General features: G+C 40.2%; 1 protein-coding gene across 2 annotated transcripts in view; it reads left to right on the top strand.

Moving 5' to 3' along the window:
- DENND2B (DENN domain containing 2B) overlaps positions 1-16,834 on the top strand; it is a 182,382-nt gene that overhangs the window by 75,151 nt on the left and 90,397 nt on the right. For both annotated transcript variants that reach the window (XM_049821332.1, XM_049821334.1), the window contains exon 3: positions 3,425-3,529. In XM_049821332.1, the coding sequence (XP_049677289.1) occupies positions 3,450-3,529 (80 nt within the window). In that variant the 5' untranslated portion in view covers positions 3,425-3,449. The remainder of the gene's footprint in view (positions 1-3,424; positions 3,530-16,834) is intronic.

Genomic DNA, 16,834 nt, shown 5'->3' with positions numbered 1-16,834 from the left:
GAGCATAGGATTTATACCTCCCCTGCTAACACCTGTTAATGGAATTAAAGATTCAGTGATGCCATAAGGTTCACTAGCACAAAGTGGGATGGTTTTCAGTGCCCCATCCGTCCATAAAAAAGTACCAGACCACACTTTCATTTTGGAATTGGAAGGAAACCTTTAAGAGCAGGGGAGATCTTCCATAAGGAATATTCTGTCACTGGGGCTTCCTGCAATGATAAAAATCTATTAGGAAATATCTGCATTGCAGCAGCCATTTTCAGTCAGGATGATGAACCTTGCCTGATACTAGCAGCAGATCCCATGTTGCTATCACACCAGTTTTTATATTTGTCTGTTGTCATTACTCTTTGATCCTGCCAAACGGTTTGTGGAGGTTTTATAAAAAATGGATGTAATAATGAAGAAGGTCTAGATTCTACCATCTGGGCTCATTAAATTGCCAATTTGAGAGTTGTCCTGGTGGAATTAGTGAGACCACACCTGGAGTAAAGCACAAATTATGGCTAAATAAGGGTTTCAGTGTAATTCTTTACATTTACAAATAAAACAGAATGCTGCATTTTTAGGGAAAGTAAAGTTAGATGGTTAACTAGGGAATGCAGAATCTGTGTGACATGACTATTTTTGGATTTGTTCTTAACAGCATGTCACAATACTTGAGAGATATTGGTTTTCATTGCTTTGTGAAGAATAATTTGCAAATACTGTGATGGAGAATGGTCTCACACAAGCCCAAGGGATGTGATTCTTACTGTATGATGATTCATATAAACTTACAGGGCTGTCAGACTCATTCAAAGGCACTGAAATAACTTGCTACATGACCATAAAATTTAGTATTTTTTTTCCTCTGTCTCTGTTTTTGTTTTGGGGCTGGGGCTTTTTTTTAGTATTAAGCCCTTGCTTCCAGGCACCTCTGTAAATTGTTGATTGACTATTTTCCTGCCATGTTCAAGTTATCTAGATTTTCTCCACATATGCTGAAATGAAACCAGCATCACCTGCAGTAAAATATTAAAGCAAAATAATCATTAAAGAAAAACTGCACAGAAAAGTCAGTTGTTATCACCATGTATACCAGAATCTCAACCGCATGGGAAGAAACACACTTATGTTACTAAATTTTATATATCTTGTGAAAATGTCTTTTAGAACTCAGTTCCTCTTTTCCTGAAAACAAACCAGTTTGGCCTATTTGACATTTAAGGTAGCTTTGAAATGTGGGGTTTAAATAATCACTTTTAAAAATATTGATCACAATGATTTTTATCAAGCTTTGATGTACAAGTATGTGTACTTTTTTTACATCAGATTTTTGGTATGGGGAACGTGAACTTTCAGAAAAAAGCACACTATCTTTTTTTATGTGCCCTGTCAGTATCCTATTTTTTGAGGGTCCCTTCAGCTTATTTTGGTTTTGAACAGAAAAGCACATCTTGGAAAATGAATATAATGCATGCTAACAGTTGTTATTTACCTTATGCCACATCTATATCTCCCATTTTTCTCACCTTAATTGCTAATAAGTGATTTAGACAGATTTAACACAGTAGAAGTATTGAACTGGTGAGTGGAAAACATTAAAAAAGCTGCTGGCTCCCTGTGGAATGTACGGTCCTAGAAAGCTTGGCCAGCCATCAGTGGGTTTTCATTCTTGTCCCAAGCAAGCCCTTTCCAATTGGAACAGGCAGTTCATTAACAGTCCCGTTATCCTGATAACCTAACACTAACAATAACAATGAGACACTGAAGGAATTTGGGGAGCTTCAGTGTAGAAAAAATGTTACCAACTGGGAAAAAAATCTCTACTTAATCTGGGAAAATAGATACTCACAAAACAATTGGAGAAGGACAAGTAGACCTGGAGTCTGTGGTCAGCATGATTGACTCTGCTTCTGGAGCTGCAATCTGCAGGAGATTTTCTGGCTTCATTTGTGTTTGGAATAAAGTGGTTTAGAGAATGTCCCCTTCACCACGATGGGTCTGTTAAAACGAGGGTTTTGTGTGTTGTAAGTACCCAGCTAGCTTTTCAGTATCACATTACAGTTGGCTTCTCAAGCTGTATGGACTTACTGTGGGTTTGAGTAAACAAGAAGTTTTGTAATACTCCTTATTTTTGCATTAGCTATGCCATTAATGGTCGTAAAAATTGGTAGTTCTGGTCAGACCCTGGGTAGCAGTGCTGAAAACCATGGTAGATATTTTAGCCTATAAGCTAAGGAGCATCTCAGAAACCACCCAGAACACATGCCAGCAGAACCACAGAATCCTTGATAAGTAACTTGTGTAGAATCAGGTGGAATAAGTACTGTTCCATTTCTTTCACAAGGGACTCTGCTGGCATTTTAGAAATCTTATCATGACATGAAAATACATATCTCCCTCATTTTGTAAAATATTTCTTAAGTTATTACAATGACAGAGGAAATTGCCACCAAGAGCTGCGCTCTACACCAGAAAAACATGGGATATAGTCAACAGAGGGGCATGATGTTAGAGGTTACCACTTTTGCGTCCTTGGGATTACATCCTGGCCTATATCCTTATCATTCTATTCTCCCTTCAGTCACAGCATGACATTCTTTTTAAGATAATGGGATGAAGGCAAAATAAATTGTGGTACTGGGCTGTTTCTTTGCTGGTATGCAGCGACATTACAGAAGTAAGGCCCATCTTTTGGGCACATAACTGGATATATAGGTTTTTTACCATGGCTGAAATTAAATTTACAGCTTTTGGGTTGTTACCAAATTACTAGGAAGTAACTAGGAATTAGTAATGATTCTTTATATTACCTGAGGTCTTAAAAGTGTCCTAAAATAGTTTTACTTAAAGAATCTTGGGGCCAATAGAGAAAACCATTTGTAGATGTTTTCATATCACAAGCAGTTTAAAATGATATTAAACAGATTTGCTATTAAATATATTTCACAATTAGAAAATATTTCCATAATAGAGGTGCCCTTTAAAATTGAGAAAAGTTTATTAATTTCTTGGAATAGCTTTTGTGTGGCTGAAATGCCAGTCATAGCTATGCTATTTGCAAGTATCACCCAGTGCTGTTACTGGATTTTCCATGTATACAGATGGATGGAAGAACCACACCAAACCTGTGATATTTTGTGAACTCTGTATCAAGCTCTGTTCATCAGACATGTCAGAACCTGAAGCATACACCTAATTCCCATAAGATACCTCCCTTTATAGCACTGGGCTCTGATAAACTTGGCTGTGGATGTGAAAGGGCAGCAGTAGAGAGGTAAGGTTTAGTTTTCAGGATCATAACTAGACTGATTGAATTTTATAGAATGAAAAGCAGCCTGGAGTTCTGCCTTTACAAAGCATAGTACTTGTAGAAGTCTTGAAGGTTAAAAGTCATTTGGGCTTGTTGAAGCTTAATTAACTTTTCTTCTCACAGATATCCACATTTCTAGCAAGCAGAAATGACCATGACTGCCAACAAGAATGCCACTGTCAACAGCAGAGCTGGAGGGAGTAAAGTGCCTCAGGACACTTTGGATAGGTAAGTGGTGAACTGCAGGCTTTGTAGGTTCTGAGAAAGGTTTGTCTGTGTTTGGAACAAAATCTCTGTTCAAAGGTAAGTGACCTCTATTCTGACACAGAGAGTGCTTTGCTGGGCTGAGAAGTTTTTTGTAGGGACTGGAGGAACTGAGGTATGAGAAAAAAATCTGCTTCTGGCATATTTCTGTTGAGATATTGCTGCTCGCCAGCAGATTATGCTGAAAGTGATTGTAAGGAAGGACCTGTGTGGAAGGCACGGTGTAGGCCTCAGAAGGTTTGGGCTAAATTTCTTGGCCATATGACTACATGCCAGTTTTCCTCCATTGCCAGTCTCCGGTTTGTGTTTTGTATTGGTTTCTGTCACATTTTCTTTGCTGTATCTCCCTTGACAGACAGTGGGCAAAGACTGCATCCTTTTACAGGTCAGGCGGCTAGTGTGAAAGGGCTGAATGTAAAGTACAGGGCTCATCTCTTGCTTTGCTTATTTGTCCTCCTTTCTGTAGCATTAAAGTAATTTACAAAGTAGATCAACTTTATCATTCACAGCTAGGGGAGAACTGTAGCCAAAGACACCTTAAGCCTGGCAGTTCTAAGGGAATCAGTCTGTTTAGACTAGACCAGAAAACAACATGCACTTGCAAATTTGTGCATGTTTACTTGTGGCTAAGAAACACTGTCCTAATAAAGTTGCGGTCCATCAGAAGGCTGTGACATGACTGCACGCAGTGGTGCAGGTGCCTGTAAATAATAAATACCTTTGACTCATTAATTAGTGCAGTGAAATGGCAAGAGTGGAGTCAGTTATTGCTTCCTTGTCCTTCAGTTTACAGTGATCAAAGGCAGTGTTTTGAGGACAAGAAGTTTTCTTTGGGCAACTCTGCTTTGGAATATTGCTTTGATATGCAAGTAAACAACTCACCTGCAGCTAACAAGTTCACATGTCCATGTCAGAAGGAGTCTTGCTTTCAGCCACAGCCTTTACAAAGTACTGCTGACTGATTCAGCCCGTGGCCTTCACACAGCACAAGCCCACCAGCTGCTCTCATTCTGGGACTGACAGTTGCAAAACCCTCAATCTGCACTCCCACTAGGGCAGCCTCGGTATGCTTTGACTGGGAAAGTTTAGACAGCCATGGGGTTAAAAAACCCTTATGAATTAACCGTTTGAACACAGGAGCAAAGCTCTAGACTTTGGATGTCATCTTAGTGAGGTGAGAAGAAAGCCACACAAACCATGCAGGGTCTTTCTTCAAATGCGTGAAGAGTCTGTTGACATATATCTCTGTCCTTGCTGTAGTATTTTGTCCAGCTCTTCAAGGGATTTTTGCATGTGTATATTGTCCTATTCTGTTTTGAAGGGCTGTTCTACACTACCTTACACAATAACATGCCATGTCTTCATTTTTCCTGTGTTTTGGCTCAAAACAAGACTTTAATCCCATTATAAACAGCATAGAGGAGGAACGTGCAAGTAACTCGCACTGACCTGATAGAGTCTCTGTACTGCATTAACAACTTTATGCTTGGTATTGGACACAGAAACAAGGAGGATGCTCTTTGCCTTACAAGTTCGACAAGTAACTGTAAGGCATTAAGTAGGCTGCAGTAAAATGGGTCTGTGTCCAGAAATGACTGTTGTAACAGAAAAAAAGCAGTGGAGGTCCTATTTATTCGTTGGACACTTTGGGAGAGGAGCGTGGGTTGTACCAATGTCAATGAAATGCACCAATCACTTTGGCCAGGCCAGGCGGCATCTGAGGGTACCACACCTGATAAGCCGTACCAGGGTTACTCTTAGCTGACAGCAGTAGAGTATGTGCATAGAAGGGTTATATTGGGAGAACTTTGCTGTTTCAGATACATTAGTAAAGACTGTGATTCAGGTGAGTAGATCACAGAATTACCGTTCTACTTGAAAATGTAATGTCAGAGGCAAAAAGTTCCTGTATTGGCAGCTGCCAGGTAGAATAGCTGGCATAGATGGAGAAGTTCAGACAGATAAATTGAGGAGATTTGGCTTTGATCGTAGCAGGGAGCTGTAGGTCAACTTGAAAGTGATGTTGAATACCGGCTTGGTTTGGTATACCTGCCATTGTATTCTGAACATTTCCAAACACAAACAATGGAAAAGCAAAAAAATAAATTAAATTCTGAGATTTTCAGGAGGGAAGCAATGGAAGACATTTTTTTTAACAGTTATTTCTCTTCTGTTTTTATTTAAAGGAAAACCTCTTTTTAATGACACTTCTCTGTTCTGCATTTAAACACTATGGTTTTGTTCTCAGTTTTGGTTGTCTTTCCATATTTCATGCACATATGGCTGTCTCTGCATTGCCTTCTCTATCTAATAACTTATTTCTCTCTTTCAGTTCTCTGCCACACCTACCCACTTATCTACACATATTATTGAATCACAATAATCCCATGCAATTTTCCTGAGTTGGATGAAGTGGCTTCATCCTGATTATGAAGGGATAGGTTGGCCTACAAGTAGTGGTGAATTAATAATCAAGAGCCTTAGGTAGAACCCTGACCCTAGTCCTGTCTCTGCTAGTGACCTCCTTTGTGGCATTGTCACACCCTTCCCATGTCTAAATCTTTCCTTAGGTTGACTTGCCTTTCTTCCTCCTGGTGCTGTTCTCCTTTCACTTTTTAAATTGTGCAGTTGACTGAAGACATAGATAACTAAGCATCCATTCTAGTGTCTTTTATTAGGCGTATTATGCTGTGTTAAACTCAGCAGAAATGGACTCAATATCCTTGTATGCTTCCCAGTTTGTTAGTTTGTGTGGTTGGCATCTCTTAGTACAAAACAGTAAAACCATAAAATAAAGTGGGGTGGGGGGATGAGGGGAAGGCAGCTAGAGGAATTTCTAGAGAGATATTCATATGTAGATATTAAAACCAGATCCCTAATGTTATCTGGCATTGTCAAGTTGTTAGTCATCCTTCCATCAGTGCAGACAGATTGGTGCTGGGAACTTGGGTCTAGCCTTTGGACCTACTCTTTTGTTTTAAAGTCTTCCATTCTGAATAGCTTAGAAAGTACTGTGGGATACTAAGTTATTGGATAATAACTGTCAAATAAACTGTCTTTCCTTATCACCACCATCTGTTTTGATTAGAAGTTGTCAGGAAAAGATTTTGTAAGTACAAGTATGGACCTGAAGCTAAGGAAAACCTTTGAGTTGCACTTGCGTGACAAGTGAGGAGATGAATAGGTTGTCATGCACCAGTTCTCCATCCATTATTTTGCGTTATGTAATCTTCTTCACTTGCCTTTGTGAAACCCTGTAAGAGGATGTTACTTGAGTCAGCCATGAGGATTCTTCATTTTAGTGAGACTGTAAATCAGCAGAGTAAGTGCTGGCATAATAAAAGTTTAAGGGTTGCAGAATTTATTGCAAACATCTTCAAAGATTCACTTAAACCGAACAGTCATTGTCTCTGTTTAGTATGGGATTTGACTGGAGATTTGGAAATCTACAAATGTGCTTTCTCTATAATTTGTGGGAGTAGACTTTCAGTAAGTGCTGATACGGGCATAACACAGATATATTAGTCTCCTGGTGGCTAAGACATCTTTTTAGTGTTACTTGTCAGTCCTAGTTTTGGTGGGGTTTATAGTTGCAAGACTGTTCGGTTGGACTCAATGATCTCAAAAAGTCTTTTCCAACCTAAATTATTCTATGATCCTAAGACGCAAGGTGTGTTTCAGTGATATAGTGTCACCATCTGGTTCAACCTTTTGTGATTCCTTATAGGTGAGAAACAAAGTTCAGTAAACTCTATAGGAGTCTTTCTAATTACTTTGGCTGTGAATCAGACCCTTGTAGATCATGGATTTAAATTTGAATAATAAAAATCTTCAGTGGAAAGGAGGTGCCTACAAGTAAACATCTGTACAACTGCATGCTTTGCAAGCATCAAGATTCTTGTAGTAATTCAGATTCCCCTAGTCCCCACTAGAGTGTGGATCCACTGTCATGAGGTACCATTGCCATTTTTCCACCAGAGTTGTGCTAATAGCAGTTTAGGAAATGAAGGAGAGACAGAGAGCGGGGTGAGGACATTATTTGGGAGGATAACCATGAATCTCACCTGAGAAACTGCTTGTGGGATTCACAGGTTTCTGCTGTGAGCACAGGAGGGAAAAACCTTTGGATCTGAAGAAAGTGAAGCAATTTAAATAAGCATCCACACTAATGCATTCTTTCTGAAGTTATCTGAAGTTCATTCACCACTTGTTACAAATGGAGATTTTTGTGTGTCTTAGGTGAGACAAAACTGACTGTGCTCTGAATAGGAAAAGTGTAAAAAGATTACAAGGGTGGTCAAAGGTATGGAACATTTTCACTACAAGGCAAAAATAAATTGACTGGGACTCTTCATCCTGGAAAGGAAAGTACTGGAGGGGATGAAGGGGTAATAGAAGTATCTGAAATAATACGTGGAACAGAGACCGTAAATAGGTGTTTTGGGTTTGTGTGGTGGGGTTTTGGTAGTGGGGGAGGAGCTACAGGGGTGGCTCCTGTGAGAAACTGCTAGAAGCTTCCCTGGCTTCAAGTTGGACCTGCTGCTGGCCAAGGCTGGCCCAATCAGTGACGGTGGTAGTGCCTCTGGGATAACTTATTTAAGAGGGGAAACCTGCAGCAGAGAGGGGAGAGGGATGTGAGAGGAACACCTATGCAGACACCAAAGTCAGTGAAGAAGGAGGGGCAGGAGGTGTGCCAGAGTAGGTGATTCCCCTGCAGCCCATGGTGAGATGGCAGACTGTCTCCTTGCAGCCCATGGAGATCCATGGTGGAGCAGATATCCACCTGTAGCCTGGGGAGGTCCCCATGCTGGAACAGGTGGATGCCCCCAAAGATGGCTGTGACTCCATGGAAAAGCCCGCACTGAAGCAGTCTGTTCCTGAAGGACTGCAGCCCATGGAAAGGACCCACACTGGAGCAGTTTGTGAAGAACTGCAGCCCATGGGAAGGGCTTACACTGGAGAAGTTCATGGAGAACTGTCTCTCGTGGGAGGGACCCCACACTGGAGCAGGGGAAGAGTGTGAGGAGTCCTGCCCCTGAGGAGGAAGGAGCAGCAGAGACAATGTGTGATGAACTGACTGCAACCTTCATTCCCCATCCCCCTGTGCCACTGAAGGGGACGAGGTAGAGAATTTGGGTGTAAAGTTGAGCCTGGGAGGGAGGGAAGGGTGGGGGAAGGTGTTTTAAGATTTGATTCTACTTCCCATTATCCTTGTTTTTATTTGATTGGTAGCAAATTAAATTGATTTTGGTTTTTCCCCAAGTTGACTCTGTTTTTTGCCCATGACCATAAATAGTGAGTGATCCCTTCCTGTCCTTGTGTTGACCCACGAGCTTTTCTTCATATTTTCTCCTCTCCATCTCATGGTGGGGGGAAGGAGTAAGTGAGTGGCCTTGTGGTGCTTTGTTGCTGGCTGGGCTTAAACCACGACAATAGGGGAAAAAACTTTTTCCATTTAAGAACTAATATGAATCAAATGAAACTAGAAGACAACAGCTTGAAATTTGGTTGAAAAGAAGGTACTTCTCTGCAGCATGTTTTTAAGCTATGGAACTTAGCTGCTACAAGATATTGCAATCAGACAAATTCATGGAAGAAAAATCTACCCAATGCCTTTAGCCACAGAAGCAAAATCTGTGAGTCAACAGACTGTTAAGCTGGTTAACTAGCACTGCCTGCTCATCTTGTTCTTACTCTCTTCTCTAGGCACCTGCTGTCACAGTCAGTGAGAGAGCCTGGACTAGGAATGCTCTTTGGTCCAAGCCAGTGGGGACATTCTAATGTTGTGTGGAGCAAGAGTCAATTATAGGAAGCGAATATTAGAGAGTTTGCAAAAGGATTGTTATACTTACAACATGAGACTCTCTGGCTTCGGTGAGCTTCAAGGACACAACTTTAATCCTTCCTTGTGAGTCACTGAGGTGAACGCCAAGGAACAGGAGGTTAGGAAAGCACCTTACATGTAGCTGAAAGCAACTTCTTAGCAGTTCTGGCAGGAAGGAGCTCTGTGAAATCTTATTAACTCTTCAACAGGAGACAAAAGAACCCATAGTATGGTGGCAGCTAGTGCATGACCCTTTTGCATCAAATGGCTACCTGGTTTGACTGCGCCATACTTAAGAGGATCAGTGTAACTGAGGAAACCTTAAGAGAACAGAAGTCAAAGAAAAGGCATAGCGGTGTTTGTAGATCTCTCCCCACAATGTGGCTTGCTTTGCCTTAGCAAATGATGTAATATTTTTCTGGAGTCTTTGTGTTTTATGCAGAAACTTTATTTGAATTAATGAATTAATTTCTAAAGTATTTCTCCTAATCTTGTGTTTGCTCCAGTGCAAAGGTAAATGTAGAAATGGCACTACCAGCTCTGACTTAAAAATCACCTCAACACTATACTGTATTAAAATGGGCCTGTAGTTATGCCTATGAGGTCATGGTCTACTTAATATAGGTTTTGAACCTGTAGTCTTAGTCTAACAGAGAAAAGGAGAAAAAAATTCTGAACAAAATAATTATATATTAGTGTATCATTATATCTTAAAATTGCAACTTAGTTTGAGATGCTAGGTGCAACAAGCACCAGTCCAGAGCTGAAAAATGTTTAGAGCACGTGTGCCTACATAACTTCTGTAAATCATTTCCAACGTCTTCAGCTCTGGCTAATATGTTGTCTCTTAACTTGGGATCTGAAGGCATTTTATACACTTAACTTGAGTCTTCTCACCTGCTGCAGTATGCTACTGGAGTACAGGAAGTGTTTCTTTTTAGAGGACCCCATTGATTTACAGTTTTTTATCTGAGGGTATTGCATGAAGCATAAGTAATTTCAGAATTTGGAGATACAGACTTCTTTCAATGTATCTGTAAGTAAGTGATAGAATTTCCCTTTACCTCCAGCATTTTCTGTGGTGCAGGCTGTGACTTATGAGCCCCACCTTGCAAGCTGGATGCAGAGCTGGAAATAGTAGAGCTGTGCTCCTGCCAGGTGGTGTTGCCCTGATACAGGCAGTTTTGGAATGAGAAACAGAATAAATATTGTAAGACACATTTTTACTATAGGATAGGATTTAAAAATAAACTATCTAATTAAATTTTTTTTTAAAATATGAGCACTATCCTTCTGCTGTAAGTACAGAATATATCCTTGCAAGCAGGATTACTTAGACGTTGATTTGATGTACTTTCTCGATTAATAGCTTTTAGCTAAATTTCTGTTAATCTGGAAAAAAATTATACACATTAATACCTATTTTTGTAAATGAAATACTTAATGTAGACAAAACTAGGAAGATATTTTGATTAATTAAGCAATATATGCGCTTTACAAGACATCTCAGAATAATGTCATTACAGTTATTCTCAATTTCTTGAAAAGCAAGTAATGGTGATTGTCCTCTAATTTCTTACGGAACAGTACAAAGTCTATCCCGTGTAAAGCATGTTTAAAATGTGTGCATACAAGTTTCACAAATCAAGACTTAGGAGTGAGCTTTTGAAAGCTCAAGTGCATTTGTATACCATTTACAGTGAACAAAAATCAAGTTTGTTGCAAAAGTTTTACTAGCATGGTGACTTTAGTAGTATATCTAGAGGGACTGCCATGATGAGCTAGAACAAACATCTTTTTAGTTTAATGTCTCTGGGCTTGATCTGGGAAGATAGCCAAAGCAGAAACTGATCCTGGTTCCAGTTGTGCAAAAGGACTATGCATCTGAGGAAAACTATTCTCAGAGGATACGTGTCTGTGGAAAACTACATTCACCAGAATCATGTGAGTTTCAGCACAGATTGGATTTTGTGATGTGGGCTGTCGTCTTTCCACCCAATCTACACAGGAAAGGTGTCATCCTCAGTGAGTTGGAGCATGTTCTCCAGCTGAGCAATCATGATTTAATGACACGATAAACTGAGGATGCTGATGTCAGTGGTTTGTATAGCAAGGCATTAGAAATTTGTGCTAGCAAAGGATTACATCTGCAAATTGTTGTGAGCACAAAGTTGCAAGTTGTTAAGTTCCTAGCCTAATAACATGCATAAAGCTTCTCCTTTCTAAATACTTGTAGTTGAATCTTTGAATCAAATATACTCTTGCTTGATTAAAACTGAAATCTGACCTCTGGGTTTCATCTTTCTCCTTGCCTGGGAAGAATTGAGCTGGGTACCCACAAACCTCTAAATACAGGCTTTGGTTTTTATCTCCCAGCAGTGTGTGAGGACATTCCTGCTGTCACCGACAATTTGTCAGCCCCATTAGTCTAACATGCACTGATACGTTTGCACTGGCTTTGTGGCTCAGACCTTCTTCAGAATTTAAGTTAACTGGACAGAATTTTAATTGGCAGGAGCTAGCTTACCTCCAGTGAAGGCAATGGAGATGCACCACGTAAACCAAATGACTATCTGGACTAACATAACTCCAGAGGTACCTAAGCAGTGTTTCAGCTGAATTGTTTATAATTCTTTAAATATCAAATAAAATAATGACTTATATTTCCTAACCAAGCAAGCCAATGGGGTACTGTTTTGTCCAGCTTTATCATGAGTCTGGGATTATTCGCTGTTGTTATTCGTAGGTAAAATCACTATTGGAAATTCAGAGAGAAGGCTCCTCCAGCTGATGCATTCACTTGCTGCTAGCTAAACCAGAGGCAAGATCTGGACCTGCTTCTGCAGGGCCTCAGCCTCTGTGTAGCCATCATCAGTCATGTAGAGGGGAGGCCAGATGCTCTCCTTTTGGAACAACAAGTCTTTGCACGTGCTCTGTGCTTGCTTCTTGCCTTTTGGGGTTAGAGATGATGGTAGGAGGTGTGAGACTGTGGAGGACTGATTCATGGTATTAGCAGAGCCAGCAGAGTCCTGGGGCAGTATTCTTGTATTTGACTTCCAGTATCCACCCTGATTCTTTTGTTTGGGAACCTGGTAAATAATCACTGCATTTGCGTAAGCAAACAAAACACCTCTCGTCTGTTTTAATAGCAGCCGTCTTGATGTTTGAGCATGACAGAACACAGCAAAGCTAGGCTGTGTAGGAGAAGTATTGCTTGGGTTGATTATTAGGAGAAGTATTGTTTTGGGTTGTTTACCTGTCCCCATCATGCACACATCCATGTTCAGCCACTTCACGTGCACATCAAGGTCCTGTGTTTTATTACTCTGTTTCTCTGATGAAGGCAGAAACAAAAAGAGGTTTAAGAAAAATCTTAGTTAAAGGAAGACTTCATGTCTGTATTTCAGCCTTAAAAAACTGAGATGTACAATCACTTCCAAAATCAGTCATAGTCAAGTCAAATTCATTCAGTTTTACAGCAAATTTATTTATTTATTTATTTTTAAGTGAAATTTATTCTTGGTCCACATTAATAAACCCAACTGAAATACTTCATTTCCTTTGAAGAAAGGATTATGTGGTTGTGGCCTGGGCAGAGGACTAGAAATATTTTGCCTTAGGAATTGAGACCTCCAGAATTCTTAAATAAAAGAATGTGCAGTTATGTCCAGTGTTGGGGTTAAAGCAGTGCCAGTGGCAGTTGTTTGTTCTGCTGGCTTGTCATGGGAGTGCTCTATTCTCTTTCCCTCTCCACAGTAAATTTTTCATTCCAAAGGTGGTCTCATGTCCGGAGAAAAAACCTGTGTGTATAGGGAGAAATGTGTTCAGAGAGGCAATGCCTGTGCAGTACTTTTCACTCATTTAGAGAGATCAGTTCATGGATACAACTGTAATGCCTTTTTCTTGCTATTACCTGATGTGTAACAATATGATTTAAACTTAATTCACATAATTTGAATCCTTCTACTATTGTAACTCCCCACCCCTAAAAAAAAAGAAAAAACCCAAACCAAACCAGTACCCTTCAGCTCTCTGTTAAAGTGTAGACACTACAAATTTATTGTCAGGTCAATCATCCAGATGCGGTCCAGTCTGCCTGCACTGACAAATGAATTATCTTGCGACTAACACAAAAAACCTGTGTTCACGTCTGGGGCTGGATGCCTCGGGGGGCAGGTAAGACAGGACAACGCAGAACAGCTCCCTCGCCATTACTGCACCAGAGTGTGGTGAGGGAAATAACTCTGCATCCACCATGATGGACCCCTGATCCTACTGTAAGAAAAATAGTAAGATAAACACAATGTATTTTTTTGTATTTACGTATTTAATGTAAATATAAAGACTATGATATTTATTACATATCCTGAGTTTTCTGAATGGAGAGCATCGTGAAGAAAGCAATAACTTGGAAATCAATGGATGCATCTTCAACTCCCTTTGTTGCTCTAAACCAATGAGGTTTTAGTCTTATTTGAAACTCTAATGTGTACAATTTCCCCACTAATTATGTGTGATTGTCACTGTCTTAGCACAATTATGATAAGGTATTCTTTCATCTCTTGCTCTCTTTGCTAAGTACGTGGACAGTGTTGCTGCAAGTGGTGGAAAAGCTGCTTCTTTCCCTTGTGGATGGCTGCATTTCAATTACCGGGGAAAGGCACTCTGCCTGGGCTCTACAGTTAGTTGCATGGTTTAAAGGAGTCTCCATAAAACATTGGTTATAGATAACTGTACTATTCTTCACACTTGGATAAAATTCTGTGCCGATGATGTTCCCATCCATGCTTAATAGAAAGTTTAGTGGGATGTTTGGATGCCAGTTCTATTTGTGTTATAATGATACGCCATGGGAAAAAAATGCAGGTGTGTTTGCTGCTGCCTGAGCTGTGCACTGAAATGCTTACCAAAACAACCAACCAAGAGTGGTGTGTCTCAGTGAACGCCTTTCTCTGGAGGACACATGCAGGTGTAGATGCAGAAAACAGCAACGGAGAAGGCAGCGGGTATAGAAGTGGTTGATGGTTTTGCACAACTTCAGGAAGATTTGTGCATGGTTTGGCAGGTTAGCGGTTGCTGTTTCATGCTTATTTGGGTGTACAAGTTCTTGTTTTCAAGGGACTCTGGCAGGGGAGGAGTGAGACGAGCTTGGAAAAGAGAGTGAGCTATGTATGCCTAAAGCAGGGAGCCGAGTCTTCATTTTAAATGTTCTAAAATAAAAACTTATTTTTCTCCATCAGTTGTGGGGTAGCCTGGGCTAAAGCAGCTCCCAGTTTTCCCAGTCAGTGCAGCCCTCATGAACTTTGTTAGACCCCCAAGAGGCCAGTGGTGTGAGTTCAGCTAACGTGCTCTTGACGTGTCCCTGCCTCTCCCTGCTGCCTTTGCCAGGCAGCAGATGAGGCAGGGCCAGGACCGCTCGCCTCTGCTGTGGGAGAGCTCCTGGCACCTGAGCGTGGCTTAAGGCGACGAGGCACTCCGCACTGAACTGCTGAGATGTATTTTCCTGCCAAAAGTGGTTGCCTGCTGCTCAGAAATACTAGTGCGAACCTTTCAAGCTCTTTATGAATTTGTGAAACCAGCCCCGGAGAAAACGTTTGTTATTTTAAAAAGAACCAAGTTTTAATATTTTGACAGGAAGCTTGAGAATAGGAAGAATAGTGGTTCCATAAAATTCTGCTAGGAGTAAGCAATATGCTAAGTTATTGGAGCCAAGATGAGACACTGCTTTTTTTTTTTTTTTTTTTTTTTTTTTAAACCATTGAGGTTTAGAAAACAATACAAATAAACTTTAGGCAAACAACTGTGAAACCAAATAACTGATATGAAATCTATTAGCAAGTATTGTACTCCTTTAAAAGCAGAAATAGCTCTTGAACTATGCAGCTGACAAATTTTCAGCAGGTCAGTTTCCAGCAGTGCAAAGTTACATTTGGTTCAGAAAGGAATAAAAGCTGTTATTTACCCTGTGAGGTTGGAGGTGTGTTTGGAACACGGAGCTCTGGCAGCTCTGAACTGGGCCATGGGAGATGGGAGGGTGGGCACCTACTGTCATCAGGAGCAGAAACACCAACAATGGGAACAAGTCAAAGTGCTGATTCAAATGACCCTGAAACTGGGAAGAGCTTGAATACAGGCTTTAACATTATTGCTGTCCTTCATCTGGGTAAGTGGCATCGGTGAGGTGCTGATTTCTGATGGTCTGAGGCATAGTGTTCCCCTCCCTTGCCCTGCTCAGCAGTGACCTCAGGGTGGTGGATCAGAGGGCATACTGAAATCTCTTGAAATCTCTTTAGCAGGACTGCAGAAATATTCTGATAAGTACAGTGGTCTAGAGACAAAAGAGAGGAATGGTTTGTAAGATGAGGTAACAGCTTCTAATTAGATCAATAGACAGAACTGAAGAAATGGACCTAATTTTGGATACATTCTTTGGGCTTCCTCAAACAGTTGATGGTGGGGGGTGGGGAATTTTGCTATTCCATTTCTTTGTTGGCTATTTTGTATTGCTTTAGTTTATTGTCCATTCAGGAAGAAGGACTACTTACTTTACATGCAGTTGTCAGTCAGGCAAATCACTTTTTCTTAGATGGAAGTTGTGTTAATATATCCCTCCCATTTGCACAGGTTTTTAAGAAGAAAAACCAAACCAACTAAAATTTGGTTGCATTTTGCTTCACGCAGCTTCGGATCAAGTTTGCTTTATTATTACTTGGAGGCTGCAGGAATGTACCCTGGCAAATTACTTCCCATTGCAATTTAATTCTCATGGCACTTTGAATGCTTTATGCTTTTATATGCAGCAAATCATACATCATCATTAAAATTACCTCTTCTATTAAGGTTTATATTTGCTAAAACCACTGGAAACTAACTAAAATATGAAAAGTAACAAGTCTTTTAAAAAGCAGAGAGTTATAGTTGAGAGATTAGATTAAGTGGCATTTTTAATGCAACTGTTTTCTGTTCCAGTACGAAGATTACTTAGACTAACACTGCAATCTTTATTTGTTTAATCACTATATTTACACTAGTGTACTCAGTAATACGAAGACCTGAACTAAGCTGTTACATATTTTTGCAGAAAATTACTACAACAGCATGGTTTTGGAAATGTTTCTAATGTCTTTCTACTGTTTTTACTGCACTGAAATGTAGTGAATAAAAGCAATGAGGAAGATACTTGTTAAAACACATACAAGAGTCCCCATCAAAGCAGTATCGGAAAATCAGAGCAGGAGTCTTATGTGAATTTGTTTTTTTGCGTGGTGATAAGAAGTGAGACAGAAGTCCACAGGCGAGATAGCATAGTAGTCATGTGCAAAACATTTTTACATCATAATTCCAATATTTCAATTTTTCTGGAGAAAGTCATTCTTAGGAATGAAAAATCTATTGCCTTCTGGACCAGGAAGATGCTGGCAATCTCACTGAAAAGACCAACAAAG

This window comes from Accipiter gentilis, chromosome 17 (genome assembly GCF_929443795.1).
Source record: "Accipiter gentilis chromosome 17, bAccGen1.1, whole genome shotgun sequence".
NCBI lineage: Eukaryota > Metazoa > Chordata > Aves > Accipitriformes > Accipitridae > Astur > Astur gentilis.
This window is presented reverse-complemented; position numbering and strand designations above follow the sequence as displayed.